Source organism: Lipophrys pholis (assembly GCF_963383615.2).
Source record: "Lipophrys pholis genome assembly, chromosome: 7".
Lineage (NCBI taxonomy): Eukaryota > Metazoa > Chordata > Actinopteri > Blenniiformes > Blenniidae > Lipophrys > Lipophrys pholis.
Genome location: NC_137638.1, coordinates 9,077,760 through 9,101,847, shown reverse-complemented (window position 1 = coordinate 9,101,847; position 24,088 = coordinate 9,077,760). Strand labels below are relative to the sequence as shown.

General features: G+C 41.5%; 1 protein-coding gene across 1 annotated transcript in view; it reads left to right on the top strand.

Moving 5' to 3' along the window:
- Positions 1-1,515: 1,515 nt before the first annotated feature.
- fbxw8 (F-box and WD repeat domain containing 8) overlaps positions 1,516-24,088 on the top strand; it is a 27,273-nt gene continuing 4,700 nt past the window's right edge. Inside the window, exons 1-8 of the mRNA XM_080467025.1 lie at positions 1,516-2,087; positions 2,176-2,280; positions 3,314-3,478; positions 3,573-3,661; positions 6,955-7,112; positions 8,031-8,227; positions 9,547-9,765; positions 20,478-20,605. Of these exons, the coding sequence (XP_080323151.1) occupies positions 1,638-2,087; positions 2,176-2,280; positions 3,314-3,478; positions 3,573-3,661; positions 6,955-7,112; positions 8,031-8,227; positions 9,547-9,765; positions 20,478-20,605 (1,511 nt within the window). The 5' untranslated portion in view covers positions 1,516-1,637. The remainder of the gene's footprint in view (positions 2,088-2,175; positions 2,281-3,313; positions 3,479-3,572; positions 3,662-6,954; positions 7,113-8,030; positions 8,228-9,546; positions 9,766-20,477; positions 20,606-24,088) is intronic.

Here is a 24,088-nt window from a genome sequence, read left to right as displayed (position 1 = left end):
AATTAAAAGTGGATCTCAAGACAACTTCACAGTAAATGTGAATTAATCTTATTTTGACATCTATAATGTGAAAATAAACCCAAAAATATATAGGATTCGAAATTTGAACAGTATTTTTTAAAGTAATTCATTAGCTAATTAGCTAGATTATAAATGTTATCTCAGATATTCTATCTATCTATCTATCTATCTATCTGACACATTTGCAAATGTGTAAACAATTTTTTTTTTATTAAAGGATTATTTAGAAATACAGACGATAGAGAATGAAAGAGAGAAAGGAAAAAAGAAAAGTGCACCCAGTTTTTAGAAACAAGGTGTATATATAATAACTGCTGCATATGTACATAACAATGTTGAAAACAATGTGAAGACACATGTGTTTAAAAGAGCGTCATGCTTCTGTTTTGCCATATTAATGAAGTTTAGGATGAAAGTATTATCAAACTTCAATATGAATTTAAGTATTTGTTGTTTTTAAAAGAAGAAAAAAAGCCATTAAGGACATTAAGTTGTCCTGTGGCTGGCACACTGGCCTGCTGGTGACTCTTGTATTTTCGATGTCTTTCTCACTAGCAGGTGTTTATTGACTTAATTGTTGATATTGGACTATGAAGTAACGTAATGTAATGTAACGTAAAACTGACAACAGGTCACGTCATCCATCTTCCCCCGCGTGCAGGTGACGTGACTCACCTGTTGCTGGTGTCGCAGCCTCGCGCCCTACAGGTGTCGCCTCGCGACAATCAGCACGAGCACGGTGAGTCGCACCGCCATGCACAGGAAGCCCTTCAGGTGGCCTCCTCCGCTCACCGCCGCCGCCGCCGCCGCGTCCCTGCAGCCGAACCCGGCGTCCGCCTCCCCGGCGACCGCCCAGCGCTTCTCCAGTCGGTCCCCGATCCTCCGCAGGCGGGAGGCCAGCAGCTGAGCCGCGGAGCAGGGCGATACCCGGCGGGCGCCGCAGCTGGAGCCCCCCGGCAGGAGTAGAGGCTGGTCAGTCCGCAGCCAGCACATCTTCTCGGACACTTGCAGCCGCTCCTCTCGCTTTCAAGTCTGGAGGATATATGACCCTCCTTCTCTCCTCTCATCAAACCTTAACTGTGTTTGCGTTCCCCCCTTTTCTCTCCCCACCTCTCTACTGTATTATTCATTACAGTGTCACATGGTTTGGGGTTTACATCATCTTTTCCCAAAAGAGAGCTGCAATGGTTAACTCTTGAATATCTCCTGTTTGCTGAGGAGTCTTTTGTTGTGGGGACGTCCAGGACATTGTGTTCTCGTCACGTTGCTTCAAACTGTATAAAACACACTTTTATTATTTTTTCTTGAGCATAAACACTATTTGGATGTGTGAATATTGAGTATCTGTGTTTATAGTTGCATATATGTACCTTTTAGTTTGCAAAATAACATTTTATATCCTTAACAATCGACGCGTCTATAATAAAAGTGCGGAATAATAAAACACGCGGAACCATGGTGCCGCATCTCTGTGTTTCCCCACGGACTGTTTATACTAAAGGACCCCGTGCTAATTTCATGTGGAGCAACAATTCTCCCGAATTGACCTTTTAGTTCATTGCATTCTGCCCTATAACGCTTTACAAAAAATGTTTCGTCAATAATGACTGAGAACAATGGCGGGGAACGATCTTGATGTGTTCAGGGAGCGTTGGAAACGAGAACTAACTGGTAAAACAGAAGACTCGCGACCTGTTTGCGTTTCCTCATCATCTGCCTCCTCTTCCTCCCAGGCTGCTTCTGGTCAGTCAGTCAAAAGAAAACTAAAGAACCTTTCCAAGACCCGCAGTTCGTCTAAAGTAGAAGAAAGTGGCTGCGCTGAGGACGTGAGAGGCTCCGGAGGAGGAGAAGCTGCAGAGGAGCAGCCGGACTATGTGTCCATTGCTCGCAGTCTGCTGGATGGGAGGACCAGTCCACTACTGGAGCGGCTCGAGGAGGAGAGGAGCAGGAGGAAGAGGCAGTACCACAACAGAACCGGTGTCTGCAGTGCTGCCCTGCAACGAGAGCAGCCTCAGAGGAAGGTCAAGAAAGAAGAGGAGCTGGTGGATCAGCTCATTCAGGATCTGGTACGAGAAGCATGGCGGTGCTGCTGGGCCACAATCACCTGTGTATGTATACTGCAATGTGTGATGCTATTCTTTCCACTTCTTGCAGAACGAGGTTAATGACATTCCCTTCTTTGACATCGAGCTCCCCTACGAGTTAGCCTTGAAGATCTTCCAGTACCTTGACCGCACTGAACTCGGGAGATGTGCTCAGGTAAGCTTGGCCATGAAGTTCAGAAGAAGAGGTTAGACTAAAAGCACAAAGTGCTGATTAATTTGAATGAAGATACAGATGATATCAACCTTACTGTGCAATGACAAGGATTTAATTGTATCGAAGACACTCATCCATCCATCCATCCATCCATCCATCAATCACAGGGCAAACACAGAGAGACAGACAACCACACACACTCATATTCACAGCTTTAGTCTCACACGCATGTTTTTGGACTCAGATGCACACACGGGGGGGTACATGCAAACTCCACACAGAAAGGGCCGACTGGTAGTTGAACACAGATGTTTTTTGCTGTGAGACAACCATAATTCATTTATGTCATATTTGACTTGCATTTTTAAATTGCACACCCCAGAACTGAATAAAATTAAATGATAAATAATAAAAATCTGATATGTCACAGTGAAATCCTGTCATGTTAAACAGTTTGGAGTTTTAAAATCTGTTCAAATGAAACACGGAGAGAAGATGATTAGTTTTGGTGAAGTCGCATCGCAATTACTTATTAAGCAACCAGTGGGGGGGGGGGGGGGGGGGGGGGGGGGGGGGGGGGGGGGTATTGCTATGTTTCACTAAATGCTGACAAATTAAGATTTCCAAAATGTTAACAATCTGGTGTTATTGATTGTTGGGATTGTCTGGAGGCTGAAACAGTGTGGTCGATAAAAGCGAGTCAAATTGCAGCCCGTCTCTAAGAATGTGGCTCCTCTTTCATCACCACGTTTTCAGAATGTTGATGTCATTCTTTGGACTCGATGCCCTGAAATTTCCGGCTACCTTGCACTTCCTTACGAACCTGCTGAATTGCTTAGCTCATCTTTAAAAAAAACAAAAAAAAACCTTTTGCGACTTAATTAAGCACTGATTAGCAAATTGGATTCTGCAGGCTTCAGACCTTCAGCATGAGACGCATGCAGGCTCTTTGGCAGGCGGCCTGGCTCATTAAACACAAATAAGTGATGCAGGCCCATAATGTATGCTGACTCACTGTCCCATTTCCTCCCAGGTGAGCAAAGCATGGAGAGTCCTTGCAGAGGACAGCGTGCTCTGGTTCAGGATGTGTGTGAAGGAGGGTTTCCACCAGGACGCTGGCGTGTCCGACTCCCCCTGCTGGAAGAGCACGCTGCGGGATTGCAGGAACTCTGCCAAAACCGTCCGCTACAACTGGAAGGCAGGTTCATCTAACTACACCCCCCCCCCCCCCCCCCCCCCTTCTGTTTATGTCACTGGAGGGAAGTTTCAACTGACTATTATATTTCTTCTAGAATCGAGTGGGCGCCATCAGCCAGCTGCAGTTTGAGTTGGGGAAGCTGCTGTGTGACGTCAGCTCGTGTGACAACTTTGTGCTGGCGGGGTAAGTTTCAAGGATGTTGGACTGTCACTTTTTTTTTACATCTGTCGTATGTTAATATGCAGCTCTGCTCATTCGCATTCGTGTCTCTGTCACTCCAAATCGTCTCGTATAAGTCTCAAGGGGGGTATAAATCTTACTTATAAAATTGTGTGTTTAGTTAAGGATATATGACTCTTTATCATTGACTTAATCTCTTGAAACAGAGTCTAATGGTTGAACGTCTTCAGAGGTGAATCGTATGAGCAGTGATGCATTTCTTGCAGCTACAGATGTCGGATTATTGAAAAAAAAATTAATCGAGGGAAAAAAACAGGTGAGGAGATATGTGGGGTTTACTCAAGTTTCTGTACTGTCTTCTGTTCAGGATGACAAGAAGCAGCAGATGGTAACATTGAAAAGGGTGATAAGCTCCAGCAAGGCTATCTAAGTTAATACTTTTCAGAATTTGTTTTTTAAATATCAAAATAAGTAACATTTGTTGTTCCCGGAAACAAAAAGGAACCAAAACATCAGACTGCTAAGAAATCAAACAAACACTCAAAACAATGAAACTCATGCTTGACTCTGCAGATAAAGAATAATCTTAAATATTGAAGGGAATTCTTTCACTTTGGAATTTATTCAAGAAAGTGTCCTTTCATGATTTGATCAAGCTGGAGATCTTTAAACTGTAAATACGTAAAAAAAAGAAAAGAGAAATCAATTGAAAAATCAAAAAGCCATAATCAATACACAGAATGCAGTCGTTGAGGGAGGAGTGTATGAAGTGCCGCCTGATAAAAGCTGGTCTGAGACAGTGATAGATTGTGAGCGACCACAGTAGACCTGATCGACTGCCCACAAGGACATGCGCAGCGTCTCCAGGGAACAGCGTGATTAGATTCCCCTCAGTCCCTGCTGCGGCCCACCGGAGAGGACAGCATGTTCATATAGTCCCATCTCAACAGATGCAAGACACACAACACCAAAACAGTCCCAACATGAACAGAAAGCTCATCCAGTAACCCGAACCTGAGATTAAATCCTCTTCTTTGTGCCACTGCTATTGACTCATTTACTTGAGCCAATACTTTCCTCATTACTGGTATTTAAAGGGGGTTTTAGATCAGTGTTTATCGAGAGAAAAATCAATGGCAGTTCAGAGTGATCAAGAGTCATTAACTTTCTTCTAGTAAATCATGTTAGAAAGCAGTATAATGGAATTTAGCACTAAATAGGTAGCAGTGCTTAATCATCCACCTCCGGCTGAAGCTGCACATGGTAATCCTGCATTTTATGTCAACTAAAGCATGCATGAACACAACAAATTACCCAGATGCTGATGCCAGTTTAGTCTTTAAATTGGGTTGAACATGGCATTGGGAGTGGTTAGCACCGTCAGAGGGCTTCAAACTTTTTCTCTAGGATGATTAAGATGTTAAGATAAATAAAAATACTACGAAACTGGCATAATACATAGTTTTATCCACAAGAAAGCTAAGATAATGAAGATGTTGGTGATGGCGATGAAGATGAAGCTCGGGGCGATGGTATAAAATGTTATTTTACATTTCTCAAAAAAAGAGAGAGGCTCGAACAGAGAGCCAAACGCAACAACCAACTCCAACTTCAAATGTATTGTTTGTCCCTTGAAGGGCGATTTGTTGTGCAGAAGGTATAAGACTGTGAAAACACAGTAGAAACAGGATTTGTTTTTTAAAAGCACAGTAAAACTGTAAAAAATATACACAAATATACTGTAAATAGACATGAGCATTAGCAGCTATCGTGGTCTTTGGTCAGGTGTAGTTCAGTGGAATCCCTCAGCAGCATCAAGACGGAATGAATGAAATAAACGACAGCAGCACACTACATGATAACATACAGCAGCAAAGACCAATTATGTTTCATTAAGTTTTTCTTGCTAAACCAAACTGGGGTCACTGGTTTCACCTCGGCAGATTTTCAACTAACTTTACCCTCCGCAGAAGTTCACGTGAACAACTTGTAACACGCATGTAATCTGGCTGATAGTGTGTGACATGCTGCGACCGCCAGGCAGGAACTTGCTCAGACACCCTGGTATCTGTGGAGGTGGCAGCTCTGGCAGTGTGTCGGCTCCCGCGGCGAGATGATGGGGGGAGGAGGAGGAGGAGGAGGGGGGTGGAGAACAGAGGAGAGAGGAGGAGAAGAAGCCTGTCAGTGTGATGAGATCAATCTGTTGTGGAGAGAAGCAAAAGGCAGAACATTTACCACTAAAGTCAGGCTGCACATGACCTGTAGTTCACATTTCAGGCTATTAAAGACATATTTTCTTGCGGGGGGGGGGGTTAAATTGTTAAAACTTCATAAGCTCATCATGTCATATTTTTATTTTCTTTCACCCTTTAACATCCTGCTTAGCTGTTTGACAAGGAAAAAACTGAATTTATATTTCATTAAAAAAATTAAAAAGACAACCTGATGAATCCATCTTGATCAACCGGTTGTTTTTTTTGATATATGAAGTTTCCCTTTATTTCTCTTTAAATCTTTTTAAAATTGTTTTTGTTTGTTTTTTATTCTCCTCCGTTAAGTTAAATGCTAAGAAGTTATATTTTATGTAATTTTTTTCCTTGTAGCAAATGTTAAAAATAAAAAGGAATGTGCTTTTTTTAAATTAAAAAGTAACAGAGGAATGCATTTTTTTTCCCACTACACACTCTTGATTTTGATCTTGATTAAAACAGTTAAAAATGCAAAAAAAAACAAAAAAAACATTTTGATTAGATTAAATAATAAGACTATTGAGAGTTAATCAGTTGGTAAAAAGTAGTTTTAGATTTTCACATTCTGATTTATTGTGAATGAGTAAAGTCTAGATTTTGGTTCCAGTTTAACCAAAGTGAGAATTTATCCAATTTATGAATGAGGTGTTTCGAAGTTTCATGGCGATTCGTGACAAACATCAGAAATCCAGTTCAGCCTTGATAATAATTAGTTTCCAGTTATAATGGGGAGTCTTCAGAGCTGTGTTGTTTACTTCATCAGTAGCATTTGATGTGGCGAAAGTGAGGCGGGGTGAAATGTTCGGCTTTGTTTCGCCCAAACAACACCATCGTAATCCTCCAAAGATCACGGAACAAAAACATTAGAAGACAAAGTAACAAGTCAGAGTGAGTAAAGGACGAAAGTGCGAGCGGGGAAATGATTCAGCGGTGAGAGGGTGACGTCAGGTATTCGCCAAAGACTAAACTTCCAATTCCTCACAATTCCCCAGAATCTTTTTTTGGTCCGCGCAGCCCTTCTCAACTTTAGCTTTGCTCCTGTCAAAGGTACACGTCCGGCGACGTGAGGCTGTGGGACACGCTGCACTGGGACTCGGCGGCTTCCTACCTGAAGGCCAACGGGCTGTCGGCCAACGCGGAACCGAGGCCGCATGTTAGCCACGTCCAGGTCAACGACGCAGTGGCTGCTGCAGCGTACGAAGATGGTACGTGTGGGGGGGGTGGTGAGCCGTGAGGAACTTTATGTTTCCATAAGGAAGTGGTTGGTTTCTGAAAACGTTTTCCACCGGGCTCAAATTAAGAAACGGGAACATTTCCAGGGTGTCCCCCATCCAGGGATAGACACATTTATCTTTGGATTCTAATTAAAACCTTAAAAAAAAAACTAATAAAATACATTAAAACAAGTAAAAAAGAATACATAAAATAAGCAGCTCACAGATTTGTATCAGCATTTTACAAAAGTGATAAAGAAGATGCCTGTCTGATGTTCAGAAGTCTCGAAGCCTGAACATTGGCTTTGTGATATCACTTCCAATGAAACAGCCGTGTGGTCGGAGCCCTTCTCTTCACACAGCCAAATTTTCAGATTTTTAAAGAAGTTCACGATCACCTTGGTCTTTATTTTTTTTTGCAAAACCACAAAACAGCAATGATTTGTTATGGAAATAAGTATTGCCTGTAATATTTCTTCACACATGCAGCACTGTGCAAAGGTTTGCACCCGGTGTGACAGTTCGTTATCATCATTTGATTAAAAGACAATCGGAAGGAAATTAATCCGTATTTTCCGAGTGTTTGCCATCTAAGCAGCATCAGCTTCAAGGACGTTGTACTAAAGTTGTCTTGGAGAACGAAGCGCAGATCTTCTGCAGTCTGCTTCAGATCTTTCAGTCTCTTCATTGAAACCCCACACACACACTTGAATATGGCAATAAAAGGTGAATGGATGAATAGTGGTCAGTTTTAGTGATTTAATTACAATTCATCCTGGAAAACTCGCCTCCATCTTTAATTCTCACGTGTACCTAATATATGATATACGTGTCCCAGTTGTGATGCTTTAAATGTTTTAATGCATTATAACAATTTGAACTGATTAAAGGACTGTGTTTTGGGTGTAGGTTGTGTGGACCTGTGGAGCACAGAGACGGGCGGCGTGCCCATCCACCACTATCAGAGCGCGGGGAGGGTCCAGGCTCTGGCCCTGAGCCCCGACAGCCCCGCCCTGGTCTCCGCCTCTGAACGAGACGTCCGACTCGACCAGGCCAACGACTGCGGCTACTGGAGGACCGTGTGCCGGGCTCAGCTTCCCAAAGCCGTGAGTCGGCCGTCTTCATGCGGATGAAATGTCTCTGGTCTTTGTGGTCGGGTGCCTATTATCAGTTGTCCGATTTAAAAAAAAAACAAAAAAACAAATGAAGCATGTTTATATGAAGTACTTGTGTTTCATGCATTAGATAGGAGTCGGCAAGGACTCAGGAAGGAAAATCATGCCACTGCATCAACATGGAAGCATAAGATAATTACACAAGTCATGTAATTCTTCTCATAAAAACCAGCAGACTCCAACCAGAGAAACTGCCATTTTTTCCTGGCAGGACACTGGAGATAATTAGTTTTTGCTTTACTTTTAGCAAACTTAAGTTGCTATGGTCAGTATAAGCTGCATTATCTTCTCAGACTGTGCAGGATCACAGTGTCTTTGGGTAAACGATCTCCTGCTGTGCAGGTTAATATCCAACTTATTTGTCAGATTGTTTTCTGACTAGGCTGACTTTTTTTTGAAAATTAGATGAGAGGTACTGACAAACTCGGCTGGTTATATGCGAGTACGTCTCTTTTATTTCCCATCGTTTAAGTGCAGTTCACCCGAGCAGCACTGCAGGGAAGTGGGATTTCTGTCTGACGGCTCTGAAATACAAGTGTGTCATGCACCCGCCCACCCCGAGCGGTGGGCAGCTCGAGGACAGTTGCACTTAAATAAAGCACTTTTAGTTTAACTCTCTAATATTTCTGAAGCCAACTTGCAACTTATTAATTGGTTTAAGTGTTCACCTTAACATTATTGAAGTTACACAGTCAAGTTAGAAACTAATTGATCAAAATAAGATCCGAGACTCACCAGTGTAATTGAGCAACATTTAATAAACAGGTTTAACGGAGAAGTCAATGTTAAAAAAAAAAAAGGCAATCTGACGACAAGATAGAACCTTTAAAATGTTCTATGTGTAATATAAACTCAGTGTAGTAATATAGACCTTTGAAGTCCGCGATCAACCTTCCAAAGTGAGGGTGTGCTGACACCCGTCTGCTTCAGGCAGAACACTACACGTGTGTCATACAGCCCCATTTGAAACAATCGACTTTATTGTTTCATCCCTCAATTTTAAGCCTTATTTTACAGGTGAGTTGTACAACGAAAGCGTTCACGAAAAAATAAAAAATCAATGTAAAGTCTTAAAACAATCAGTTCATTCTCTTTGTGACGTGTTCTTTTACAAAGGCAGTTTATACACTTTATATTCATTCTACACACAAAACACAGAGAAGATTGTGACCGAACGAGATCTTTGACAAAAGTCGGTGATGCTCTGAAAAATCTCTATAACTGTGCCTCTCCTTTGTTTTGAATGGCAGGTGGAGAGTGTGGTTTTGGTGGCAGGTAGGGGGCAGCAGTGCCCACTGGCCACTCTGGCTGCTGGAGAGACCGTGTACATGCTGGACCCTCGGGAGGAGAAGCCGCGGACGCTCCACTCCGTCTACGATCATCCCGTTACCTGTCTGGACGCCTCCGGCTCCCATGTTGCATTCGGGGTGAAGCGCTCAGGCTGGGCCCTGCATGACGGAGGCAATAAGGTGGGTTCAACCTCCCTGTTCAGTTAAAGATCAACAACAGGACAGCATTATAACCACAGTCTCATTCCTGTTTACAATATGTATGTATGTTAAAAAAAATAATGCTAAAAAGGACTTTGTGTCAGCATCGGGATTCAAATACAATCAATCAAACTCAAGCTGAGAGAAAAGACACAAAAGAGCGTAAATAGGTGCAGTTTTCAAATTAAATTACTTGTGCAGAATCTTTGTACTGAGGGTATCTTTGTACTGCCTTGCAACCTATTAATTCAAACTTCATATATTGTAGTGATACCCCATCTTATCGTCTGTTTTCTTATTCTCAGCCTAGTTTTTAACACGTGCATACCAAATGCTCTTATTCACTTTTGCTCCTTCAAAGTCCAGGGCAAGCTGTGGAGGGCTTGTACTCTCTAAAGTAAATCTATGCAGGTTTTCCAAATGATTTTAATAATGCTAATGGTTTCTTTCCTGATTCATGCCACTAATGTAGGTGTACACTTTCACATTGCCACATATTCTGTGGGTAGATTTGCCCAGCAGTGGTAAAAAGGACATCAGACCCAAACATTCCTCATTTTAGGACCGTATGTCTAATTGACAAAGACACTTAAAAGTTCTGAAAAATGACAAATACTGTATATGTTGTGTGGTCATATCGAGGGGACAAAATGAAAATATTTTTTGTGTGAAGTGAGATTTTAACCTTTTTACACGTCAGGTGGGTTGAATTATACTCGAGCCAAAACGATGCAAGACGAAAGTTTATTTTCTTGCACAGTTTTTCTTTTGCTGTTTAGAATATAATAATTGGAGCGTGAACATGTTGTTCATTTTTAAACTTGATTTAAAAGGAAAAGATTGAAGAAAAATACAGAAGAAAAAACAGTTGCGACAGTTGCAGACTATATATAAAGTCTGAACAGATATTAAAACTAAAAGTCCCTACTCAACATGAGACAAAGTATTTGCAATTACAAACGTGTGTGATGTTTCGAGTTGGTAAAATATGGTCCCAGCTCTGTCTCATCCTCCTACGCTTTGAAGACCTCTGTTATAATGATCATTAAATCCATTAGGTACAGATTCCCAGTGCATATATGGAATAACAATCTCGTCTTTGTATGTTAATGGAATTCATGGAGCCGTGTCAAGGTTTTTTTTTTTGGGGAGGGGGTTTTGTGCCGGGTGGAACTCTGTGAAAGACAAATAAATCTAAGCAACCCCTTCAGCCAACTAGATAGCAAAGGCTCTCCTGTTGGATTTGTAAATGTATTGTTAAAAGAAGAAAGAAAAGCTGGCTTTGCCTCACAGATTGAAATGAAAGGTTTCCATCAGAGTTAACAAGGTCACTTGTGCTCTCAACAGGTGCATAATGAAAAAATGGGAAGTTGCGCAAGCCGAATAATTTGGTTTGCTTAAATGGAATGACGCTCGTTGTTTCTTTAGTGCGGATCCGAGTCATGGAAGGGAACAAAAAAAAAAAAAACCCTAAAAAAAACCCCAGCGAGGACAAAAGTTCTGGCATCTGGCCATCGTTGGTTTAATCAGTGGCTCCGAGCTGAAACACTCATCTTCCCTGTCCTCCTAAATGAATTAAACTCTTCTGGGAACAAGATGCTTTGAAATGTGGAGCACTCATCTTACGCTGTTAATAAAGTAGAAAACCGCGGCTATTTTTATGCCTTTTTTTTTTGTATGTGAAATCTATATCCATTTGGAAGAGTGTTTGTCCATCTGTGCAGATGTATGGTGGCTGTCTTTACGGGCTGATCACTATCAGTCTTTGTCTCCAGAGACTCCTCTAAGTCCCTTTAGGAATGAATGTGATATACCTGCGGGGGGGGGGGTTGTTTATAGTACAAATGGCTGACTTAAATAGTGACAGGCCCTCCTTGGACTCTGCTCCTAATTACTACGGCTCTTAAGTGTTGTTTCTCTTTGTTTGCTTCTAATAATACTGTGTTTCTAAGGACCCCGTGCACCCTAATCGACTCTGCCGACCTTACTTTGAAAGTACAAAGAGCCAGGAGACAAAACGGTTCAGTAGGGATCTGCAGGCAGGCACTCATTATGCTCTCACCTGATCAAAGGTGTATTTCAGTCCACTGCTGATGGATAACTAGTCTAAAAGTAAAACCAACATTGCAGACATCGCTGTGATTCAGTCAGTAGACGTCAGGTGTGATGAAGTGGGGTTTGTTCGGAGTTGCAGCTTCAGAGCGAAACGCCGCACGGGCAGCTTTGAGATGGATGCTTTTTTTTTTTTTTTTTTTTTGGCGGCACTGCGACTCTGACATCATCTCTGTGAGAGAAACACAGCTGGGACGCTGTAGTACTCGGCGCTAAAGCACCACACAGTGGACCAAAGCGAGAGTAGCACCGACACCTGGAATTATTCCAACACACTGCAACGAATTAAATCTATCTGGACAGGAGTTTGTTTTGGCCTTCCTCATCATCAGCACTCATTTACTTATCTTTCTACATTTACCTTTTCTGGTGTCTGCTGGTAACCCTCCACATATCAAACATAAAGATAAGCTCAATTGTTATTAAAAAAGAAATGATTTGAGTTTCCTATCCTACAGTCCTGGTGGTTCTTGTCCTGCATGGTGTTGGTCTTTCCTCACCTCAACACACCTGGTTGCAACGAAGAGTTCCTTGTTTGGTCTTCTTCACAGCGCGGCGATGCCATAGTTATTATATTAATGTGTTTTCAAACAGCTAGACATCCACAACACGCAGCACAAAGCCGAACACAACTGATTCCGTCTCTGTTTTTATCTGAGACTGTTCTGTTGGATTCATCTATAATATATTTACTGATGACTGCAGTCAAAAACTGAGTGTAATCCATCTGCAGTGAAATGTGACATGGAGAGAATGTGAGGGATATTTTATCTTAGACAATGCTGAAATATTGAGTTCACTTTGTTTCCTTCACCTGCTCAGTTAGAAGTGTCCACTGTGCAGCAAAGTGGTTTATATCCATGTATTTGTTTTGAAGATGATATCTTTAGATGTACAGGAATGTTGAAATAAAGAAACTGTACATTTATTGAAGATGTTGAGTAAAGAACCCTCGCATTATTTAGTTAAGTGTGATCAGTTTTCCCTGAAAAGAAGCTATTTGGAGTACCCGGAGAAATCCTATGTATGCATACAGAGAACATGCAAATTCTACACAGAAAAGTACAGACTAGTACTGCTAACCTCTATCTCATCCTACTATTACTGAATTCGATTTAATATAGGCGTTAAAGTTATTTGTGATTTACTGCTTTAATCATTAAGCATAAAATAACTTGTTTTGATAGCTGGTTCATTTAAGTGAAATAAATTGTTGGATCAGTCGGATGGAAGCTTCACATGTTAAATGGGATATTTTCACATTTACTGGCATTTCTAGACATGCTTTTTCCAAGCTGCACACACACACACACACACACACACACACACACACACACACACACACACACACACACACACACACACACACACACACACACAACTTAAAGTCACTAACTAACCGGACCTGCATGTCTTTGTGGGAGAACAAATACAGAAAATGAAGAAATCAAACATCTTGCTGTGAGGTGACAGTGCCACTTTCTACACCACTTTGCCACCGACAAACTATTAAAAATTGTAACTGACGGCTCAACTGATAGATTAATTGGAGAGTAAAGCCGAATAGCAACTCCTTCTTCACACATCTGATATTTTAAATTTAAGCTTTGCAAGTTTTTTCTTCTTTGTGAGATAAGAAATGTGTCTTTCTCTAAGAGATTGCTTGCAAAAAACTGATCAGAAAGGGAGGCTAATAGAAATGTTCAAATAATGAAAAGTAGTGATTAATGTTGCTGCATTTCAGTTTGTCTGTTTTTTTTTTTGGGGTTGTTTTTTTTTTTTTTGCTTGGCATCTCATTTTGGCCCTTTTTGTTTCCATAGTGAGCTCAGCCTGAGCTCCTGACTAAATTATGCCCGTTCACGATTAGCATACCTCCGTTGCCTAATTAAAACATCTTACAAATTTAATTATCTGGTCTGTCACTTTTGTCACGCTCCTATCTGTAAATTTGTCGCGCGAGGCAGACAAAGCAGGATTTGGCTGCGACCATTAGTAATGCATTTAGTAGGAAAACATATGCTTCATTAAAATCTGTCAAAATGCACTGCGGCGGCGGCGGCATCCACGGAAGTCATCTCGCACCTTCTTTCACACGGAGGAGTGAAACATTTTCATTTGCAGCATTTTGACTTGGCTGAACCGAGCCCGAGCGCCACGTTTTCAGGCTTGGTCGTAATCACCGACTCTGCCGCAGAGTTTAAACTTCCGCGGCCGCTTTGTGTCGGGGATTACGTCTCATATCCTGGCTCACATCAAAGCCTCGGCGTTTGTCTTTTTCCTCCGCCCGTCTTCATCTTTGTCGGTGGACTTCGCACATGTGTGCGTGTGCGGTCGAAGCCGGTCTCCAGATCCTCATTACTACTGGCCTTCATCTTGCCAGTGGATCAGGGACACACACACACACACACCCAGGCAGCCGCCCAGCTCGTGGCTCTGAATTTAACCAAGCTGGCATCCAGACTGGCAGTCCATCCATTCTCTGCAGTAGATCTACAATAGAGCACAAGTGCTGTCAGGGAAAACCGGTCATCTCCTCATTGTGTAAGGTTCAGAGGGCTGGTTGGACATGGAAGGCTTGGTGAATCGCCTGATGGAGATGTTATCATTGACCGACATCAGTCAATAATGATCATTAACTTGGTAAAAACTATGGCTGCGTATTAACATGAGCCTGGAGATGCAGTATATATTGGCGTCCAAGATTTACACTTATATTTGTCACAATTCATGACAAATAAATCCAATTGTAGGACACTAACATACATAGCTTTGAGGCTGGCCCTGCTTTCACTCGCTGTCCGATGGGACCGGCTTCAAGTTAAATGGATGGATGGAAATAATTATGGGGAAAACAGAACAATGAGATCAGTCTCCGTCAAAAAAGAACAATCTCAATCCTGGACTTTGATGCAATTGAGGTCAATTATAAACTGTTGGAAAACTTGAAATAGTTGGAGAAGATGTTTAGAGATGTTTACACGTGCACCGGTTGAGAAGGTTGAGAAGGTCTAACTTCCAAAATAAAAGCCTCGGGCAAGCACATGTCAGAAAATGTCATTTATTGCTTGTCATTTATTAAGCATCATGATGAGGAGTTGATTGGGTGACTGTCAAGCCACAACTCGGTCTCTGCTTTTATTTGATGAGGCTTTTGCTGTTTTGACAGATGGAATAAATGCGACAGGTTAAATTCTTCGACCGAAAGTTGACAATGAGACGATGGGACTTGTTGAAGTCGGGGACCTCCAGATTCTGCAACAGCAACATTTTTACTAGAGTTTTCTATGGATGTTGTCGACTTAATGTCAACACATTTTTTTAACATGTAGAAATGTGGAAGCTAACCTGACAGAGCTCAATCATATGAGCTCTCTGAATGTCACACTTCCTCTGGGTTTGGCTCGTTTTTTTTTTTCATGTTCAGACAGAAGACTGTGCTCCCAGCTCATGGAGACTAATGCGGTCACTGGCCAAAGAAGTCACAGTACGTGCGAATTCAGCTCTGTCTGAAGTGTCAACAGAAGAGCCCGCTGTTAGTCAATATGTCACCCCAACTGAACGACTGCACAAGATTGTTCAACTTGCAGGAGAGTTGATGAAGGGCATTCTTGGCGGGATGAAATTCAAGCCTGATGGCAAACATCAAAAGGTTTCTGAAAGACCAACAGATCACCTAAACTTAACACACACACACACACACACACACACACACACACACACACACACACACAAAAGAAATTCTCACACAGCCACAAGCTGTCTTTATTTTATTTATTTATTTATTTTTGAAGTTGAGATTGTAGTCATTTTCAGTATGAATTGTTTATTTTTTGTGAAAATATAGACGTTTTCATCTTGTATACTCTGCTGCACAAAACCCCCCAAAATGTTAAAGTTGTAATTTAAAAGTTAATATTGTACTATTTTACTGGTCCGGCCCACTCAAGATGAAATTGGTCTTTATGTGGCCCCTGAACTAAAATGTGTTTGACTCGTCCTGGGTATGGGCAAAACAGCTCAACAAAATGTTGTCAGGGATGAAATTGTGAGCGCTTGTACATTTGTAAATGCATAATAAGTGACACATATTGGTAGATAGTTTACAGTGTCATTCTCATATTAGATATATATCTTGTGTTATTATGCAACTCTGAGGAAAAACACATCGACGAAAGAGCATTATTGCTATTTATTATATCAGCCTTTCATTTACATCCCCTTACTTCTGAACCGAGCCGTACAACTAAACTACACCGAGACATTTAGTTTCCTTTTCCTTCCTCAACTCGCTTCATGTCCGTCCCCGGCGAGTTGAAAACCAACAAGAATCAACAGAGCAGTTCAAATCCAAGAAGGTTTATGAGCTACAAAATGGAAAAAAAAAAAAACGAAAGCTCAAATGTTGGAGCGAAGTTTCCTGAAAGTATGTGCTCACAAATAACTGAGCAGCCGTGGACATAATCTAAGTTCGGGACGCGGCTCTGCCCTGTGAGATGTGTTGGAAAGACCAAAACTGCATGGGATCACAAACCTGCCATTATCCTGCATCTGGTCCAATGTGCTAATCTCTGTTTGATCACATGGTGTCTAGAACAAATGTAGCTGTGGATCTTTATTTGTCATAGATGTCGTTGTTTGTGTAAGGCTGGGATTGAGGCGGGGGCGGGGGGTGTAGGAGAAGGTGGGTGTCAGGGTCCACAGAGGAAGCAAAGGCGATTTTAACGGTGACTATTTGATTTGAGGGAGAAATCAGCTAGTAAATGGTAGTTAACCCTCCTGGGCACATGAGTTCACATTCATGACCACTGATGTGACATTTAGGTTGAATAATATACAGAAGAAAGAAAAAAATAATCATTTTAATTTTTTTAAAAGCATGCAAGGTGATTACATTAACATCCCAGTACAATCCTCCATTAGAGCTCCTTTTGTCTGCGGGCCTCAGTGGCGCTCCAGCGAGTGCATTAACCTAACAACTCCTCCATAGTCGTACTCAAAACGACTCCTTGGCCTCCCTCTGCGCCATTTCTTCATTTTAGTGGGCAGATATCAAGCGGAAATATCTTCCCAAATTTGCAATGATTCATTGAGAACAGCAGGCCCAATCTAGTTACTGTGGCCACCCCCTCCCTCTTTTTCAATTCGCTGCCCGCCCTCCCCTCTCTCTCTCTCCTCCGCTGTCCAAATCCTATCAAGCTGTCATTTCAAAGTCCGGTGTGATTTGGGCTTTGCCCCGGGGTGGTGCACAATTAAAGCTCTGCTTGGCACCTCCTCAACACTTACATCATGCCTCTTTCTTTTCTTTTCTTTTTTTTCCCATCTTCCTTGATGGTTTTTCTGTCTCCTGCTGTCCCTCCATCAGCCTGTCTCAGGGTGTCTGTCCCTCCTTTTCCTCTCTTTACCTTTCGGCTCTCGCTCTCCCTCCCTCCACGCTTTAATTCCTCTGTCGTTTTAATTATTCAAAGACAATTTTTTTTGCCTGGCGGTTATCCTGTTTGTTCTGTCTCGTTTGGATGAGAAAACACCAGCCGCTAATTGACCAATTAGACCAGCTCCAGATGACATCATTTATGAGTTGTGTGGGGAAAGTTTCTCTGCAGCCGCCGAGCCAAAGGCAAGCGCGTCTCCGAGTGTGACTGGAGTTTGCCTTCGGGCTGTTTTTGCCCTTAGTATGAATACTGTATGCTGTTTCTGCTGTGCTTCTCACCAACCTGCAAATATTACCGTTTGCTCACACTGCGGGATTCATAAAGGTGATAACTCTTGGTTTCAGGATCCATCCCACTCAGGGAAACAACCAAACTTGTTTCTTTAAGGGTCACGTTCCACTTTGCCTGAAGACAAAAGTATTCTAAATAATATAAATGTCTCCTCATGTCTTATGATAACTCCTCAGTATTTAACGTCAATGTATTATAAGCAGCCATTGATGAGAAAAATGTTCTTATGGCTCAAACTCCTACCCTTTTAACCTGGATTTAAAATAATGTCCTCGTTATCATCATAATCTTACTAATCCAGTTTTATTGCCGGTCTCTTCAGATCATTTAAATAGCATTTTTTACGATTCTTTTTTAGTTTTTTGGCGTGTTTTTGTGTTATTTGTGTTATCTATTCTCTTCCTCTTTATTTGTTTTAACTTTTTCTATGTTCGTTTTTTAAATTTTTGTTTCAGAAAAGTTTAATAAAAAAAAGATGTGTTTTTACTTGAAATGCTGTCGTGTAAATGGGCCATGAAATTTGGAAATTAATTAAAATGCCACCAGGAAAGAATTTCCATCACTCTTTGATTCAAGTAAAACCTTTCTGGTAAATATACAAATCTTAGTCTTTTTGAAGAAAATCACAATAACTTTAGACCCACAGCATTACCAATACAGTCTGAGGTGTTCAAATGGTTCTAATCAAGGCCTCTAAAAACATTGTGCACAAAAAAAAAAGAATTCACACTTTTATGAATTCTGTTCTTCAAGTCAACAACAAAACAACAGTCGGAATTCAGAAAGTTCATTCAGACAGACTGCAGCATGTCACAGAAAGCAGCGTGTTACATGTCGAGCGATAATCACCTGCACACCGTACATCGTTGATTTGAGATATTTTTGTGCCTCCACCAGAAAACAACCACGAGCCAAATGTTTTAATTGTTGATCTGTGTTTCCTTCTGTCTGTCACAATTTTTACAAATGTGATTTCTTTTTTTTTTTTTTTTTTCCCTAACACCTTGAAGCAATTTCTACAAATTTAGATCGTTAATTAGTGTTGTTTTTCTTTTTTTTTTTTTATCCAGAAATCAAAAGTCAAGGTGACCGTAACCTCCCTTTTTTCCATCAGGAAAGTTTTTGAGGATTCAACTCGACAACAAACTAGTTAGATTCTTTTAGCCACAGTTTCTTTTCTATTTTTCCCACCTTCTGGGTGTCCCACTTTTGTGCATGTTGGATCTCAATAACCGGTAATATATTCCCAACAACTGAAGTACTGGGACAACGTGTAAACTGTGAGTAATGATAATAAATTGCAACAAAAAAAAAAAAAAGGCTTATTCACGAAAGAACACAAACACCAAGTTGAAACTTTGAAATATGGAATTTCACAACTTCTGACAAAATATGAACTTACTTTTAAAACAATATATCTATATTTTTAATAACAGTTTGTTAATAGAAAGGATCAGATGTTTTTAAGAAGAATATACTCCCATTGTCATAGTGCAATTAGACTTTCAAAATGTTTGCATTGAGCAACATTTTTCGTTTTGGGAATTTAACTATATTTATTTGCTATCCTGTTGTCATTGGCTTGCATACTGTCATACCCATAAACCCTACATATGCAGCCTTATTTTCATAGAGCAGTCATTATAGTCATACTTAAGTCTTCTAACGTGCAACTGGCGAAGATCGCTTTCATCAGCATATCGAACCAGAGTCTGCATCGTGTTAAAGTCGCAGAGTAATGATAAATAGCTGCTATATATTGAAAGTGTGCATTGTTATTTAATAAGGGGAATAGAATAGAATAGAAATACTCTATTAATCTCAGAGGGAAATTCTTTGAAGTTTTGCTCCACAAAGACAAAACTGAATACTACTCTATTTTGTCTATTTTGTTCAAATATGAATAAGACAGAATAAAAATGTAATAGGTAATGTGTTAAATATGTGTTAAATATATATATACAGGGCTAAATGGGCTAAACAGGCTAAGCGGTGAGTTGTATAAGCATAGAAAAATGGAATTATCAGAAAAACACAGCAAGCACTATTTACCAGAGGAGTTAGAGAGTCTTATGGCCACAGGAAGGAAGCATCTCCTCTGTAGAGTACTTTAGTGGGACGGGGCTGTTGCTGAAGGAGCTCCTGCTGTTGACCAGGACTCCATGGCGGGGGGGTGGGGGGGTCATTGATCAGTTTGGACATGATCCTATTCTTGGCTTAAGAGTGTTAACTAATCCTTGTTGTAGTTTGTACAGTTTGAGTGACCCTCGGTGGTGGGTCACGACACAAATTGGGTCGCTAGCCTATTTTCAGTGGGTTACAAAGCTTTGCCAAGGCAAAAAAAAACAATAGTAGTCTTATCTATTTACACTAACTAAACAGTATATATGTGAAAGATTTCGCATCGTAGAAGAAAACCCACAAAATTAGTTTTATATCTGCTAATAGAGTGTGACTTGACAAAGTAGAATATTCGATATGGATTTCATTAAATTGGGGACACAAAAATATATTCTGTACAGCGAGGTATCAACACGGGAAAGAATGACGCTTTAAAACTGAAGCGACATGCATAGCTGCTCTTCTGAGATTAGATCTCAGCAGAAATCAATTTTATTTCATATTTCTACCGAGTTGTGGGAAGTTTTGGTTTTAAATCAAATGAACCAACGCTTTTTTTTTATTATTTAAAAAAATATATATATATATATTTGTTGCAGGATGTTGTAAGTTTCTTGCACTTTTGACTTTATTTCTGGGAATGAACATGCATTTACTGTTCAGGCGTCACGCCGGTGTTCTAGTTCTGGACGTTGTTGTTGCCTCTGGAGGTCGACTGACGCGCTCCTGATTTCCAGATCCACGTCTACAGCCTGGAGACGAGCAAACCAGTGGCTTGTGTCGGCAACTCTCCGGGAGATTTCACTTGCATCAACCTGAGAGACAGCCCCCCTCATCTGCTGGTGTGTGGAAACAAAGACAGAAGGTAGCACACACACACAAAAATTAAATAAAAAAAGACACACATACACACTCTTTGATGCAGATGGAAGACACACAAATATCAGACACGGGGACGGAGATCTGAGCCAAGAAGTTAAGCAGAAAAAGAAGCGGCGCGCCTGTTAAATAGTTTTCCCACAGTGACAGATGATGAAGGAAGCCGAGGCCACTCGAAAGCGGAGAACAGGTGTTTAGAGAATGTGTGAGAAGACGCGGCTCTTTTCAATTTGTGTATTATTCACACTTCAGAGACTATCTGTTGCCGTGGAAAAAACGACGCTCCCCCCCGAAAGCTGGGTGGAAAAAATGAAGGAACGAAAGAAAAGCATTGAAAGGACGAGGAGAAAAGGGAACGTTTGCTTCTTTGTCCTAAATTGAAATGTTGCACCTCTGTCTGCTCCATCACCTGGAGGATGTCACGGAGGGGGAAGAGAAAAAAAAGAAAAAAAGAAATGTGTCCGTCTTGTTTTCCAGCCAGCAGCATCACACACTCACATATCTGTGCACGCGCACACACACACACACACACACACACACACACACACACACACACACACACACACACACACACACACACACACACACACACACACACACACACACACACACACACACACACACACACACACACACACACACACACACACACACACACACACACACACACACACGCGGAAGAAAAGACACATAAAGGAGCCATTCTCATCTATTCTGCACTTGTTAGCGGGTGCTGCAGAGCATGAGCTGGCAAGAGGGGAGAAATCCCTGGCGCTACTCCGTCCAAAGCTGCCCCCGCTGCTTCTATTCAGCACCAGATCCATCTGGCTGTTAAGTAGTTGGCTTTGAGTAAAAGACGGAACACGTCGTATTGTTTGGGTTGTTGTTGTTTTTTTTTTTTTTGTTTTCCTCTCCTTTGTCGTTGTAACTCTTAGCACCTGTGTCATCGCATAAAAATGCTCAGCTGAAGATGTTTAGTTGGTTTGTGTGTGTGTGTGTGTGTGTGTGTGTGTGTGTGTGTGTGTGTGTGTGTGTGTGTGTGTGTGTGTGTGTGTGTGTGTGTGTGTGTGTGTGTGTGGGTGTGTGGGTGTGTGGGTGTGTGGGTGTGTGTGTGTCCAAGAAGGGGCATCAGCGTGTTTTTGATTGTCGGAGAAATATTCCAGCAGCAGCAGCAGCGTTTGAATGAATAATTCAGTGCTTTGCTTTTGGACTTTTGCTTTGTGTTCCCATTTTTGTCCACACAGTCGCTTGGCTCCTCCACTTTGGCCTCAGCTGATGCAGCACACAGTCAAGGGCAAATAAAAAAAAGAAAAATGGAGGTTTTGGGAGGGGTGCGCGGGCTGGGGGACAGTCGGCAGTCTTGGCCCATCAGCGGAGTGGCTGAAGGCCAAAGCCTAATGCATCTCTTTCTTTTTTACCCGTCCAAATGAGTTTTGTCCCTCTGTTTTTCGCTGAGATCCAAGGAGCAAATGAGAGGTCCAGATAAGGGCTGCCTGGAAGAAGGCCATGCTGGTCCATACGAGAGGGGGGGGGGGGGCAAAACTGAATATAATAATGAGTCCTACCTGTGGCTATCAATCACTTTTTCATGCGGGCGGCTCTCAGGAACTCTTTGGTATTTTCTTGTGTCAGACTCAGTTATTTCCTGCTACTTTGAAACCGATCAGCCATAACATTATGAACATGTGTTTCTAAAGTGTTTCCAGTTCCAGTATATTTAATGTGTTATTACTATTATTTATATTATTATGTTGTAAATGTGTTCATGATAAATGATTCAGGATACATCCAAATATTTTTAATTTCCCACGACATATGGATCTACAAGTCCCACCGGCAGCGTTTCAGAAGCAGAGCGACTTGTCGACTTTGTGTGTGTTGTTGTGACCCCTGCCCTCTGGCTGCCACGTGGGCAATCATTTCTCTGAATGTATCTGGATTTATAAATGGGGTAACCACAGAGTCTTTTGTGAATTAATCATGTTTTCTGTCATTTTGAATGAGCAGAGCATGAAAGTACAGTGTATGGAAAATATTCATTGCAGTGGTATGTGTGCTGCAAAGAGCTCTGACTCGATTGTCTTGCCACCACAATTTTTCCCCTCATTTGTTTCCTGCTTTTAATCCATCAAATCCGAGGACGAATTGCCCACTCGCTGCCTCATAAACTCTACCTACTTGCAGGTGCTGTGATAAAGAGAGAATTTGCATTCTTCCCTTTACCTCTCAATGGTCTTAATGTTATGGCTCATCGTGGATCATTCCATCTGTACTCGCCAAACTCAACAACAGTGGAAATGATGTGATCGGGGATTTGTGGGTATTAGTTTGTTGCTGTTGTTTTCTGGCTGAGTTTTTACAAGTTTTCTTTGAGTATAATGTGTTTGAGTACGATATGAGAAGAGAAATGACCTAGAAATGTCCCCACAGATGAAATCCTGAGAACAAAAAAGTTTTTTTGGGGGACTGTACATTTCAAGCTGAATCTACCATACTTCAGACTTCTCTGTGTTTTTATGCTTTAGGTTGTGTAGTTGGAAAAACATTTTTTTGGGACAGTTTATTTCGGACATGTTAAAAAAAAAAAAAAAAAAGATCTAAAATAATCACATGTTATAAACATTAAAACAAGAACAAAAAGTGAGAGGAAAGGGAAGAAAACATGTTTCAAAAAGCTAGGGGAATCCACCCGCGCACACACTCAAACCTATTCACCAGATTTTGCAGCAGTTTAAAGCCAATGACGAGCCGGTTCTGGCCCACAGACGTGATCGACACAGGCTCAGGGAGAACATGCAAACTGCACACTGGAAGAAGCAAAAACTTAAGTCTACCCATCAACCAGATTACAGCACTTTATTTAAGTTAAAGCTGGTTCTGCACGTCTTGGACGCCATGTTGGTGCCTTTTAACTTAAATTGTAAAACATTAGTCAAAGAAAAGTTTGTCCACTAACATTGCGGCATTGTATGACATCAGTCTCTAGTTTTTTAGACGTTCAGAGGAAGCACATGTGTTTTCATCGGTGGTAAAATCACCATGTCGGTGGTTAATCCTTTGTATAGTCTGATCCTTTCTTCTGCACGGGCAGTGATGCGAGTCACTAACCAAAGATAAACGGTAGGAGATCCTGATAATGATGCTGTCAGCGGCACAGCAGCTGACATATGTTGTTTGCCAGTTTTGAGGATATGCTGTCATATAGAGAATCTCACCTACGAGTTGAAGCCGCTCGTGATCACCCACACGCGAGATCAAGGCAGACACCGTCCTCACGGGATAATGATTAATGCCTCGTCCTGACTGTGGGGAAATCGCAGTTCGGGAGGAGTTTTCTGAGCCTCTCCTACACTTCTGTTATTAGGCAGAGCTCCCCTTGATTAATGAAGAAGAGTCTGGCCACTGACAGTTCACTGACGACTGAGCCGCCTCCAGCGCTAGATTTATGGCTCCCCGCGGTCTGCCAGTA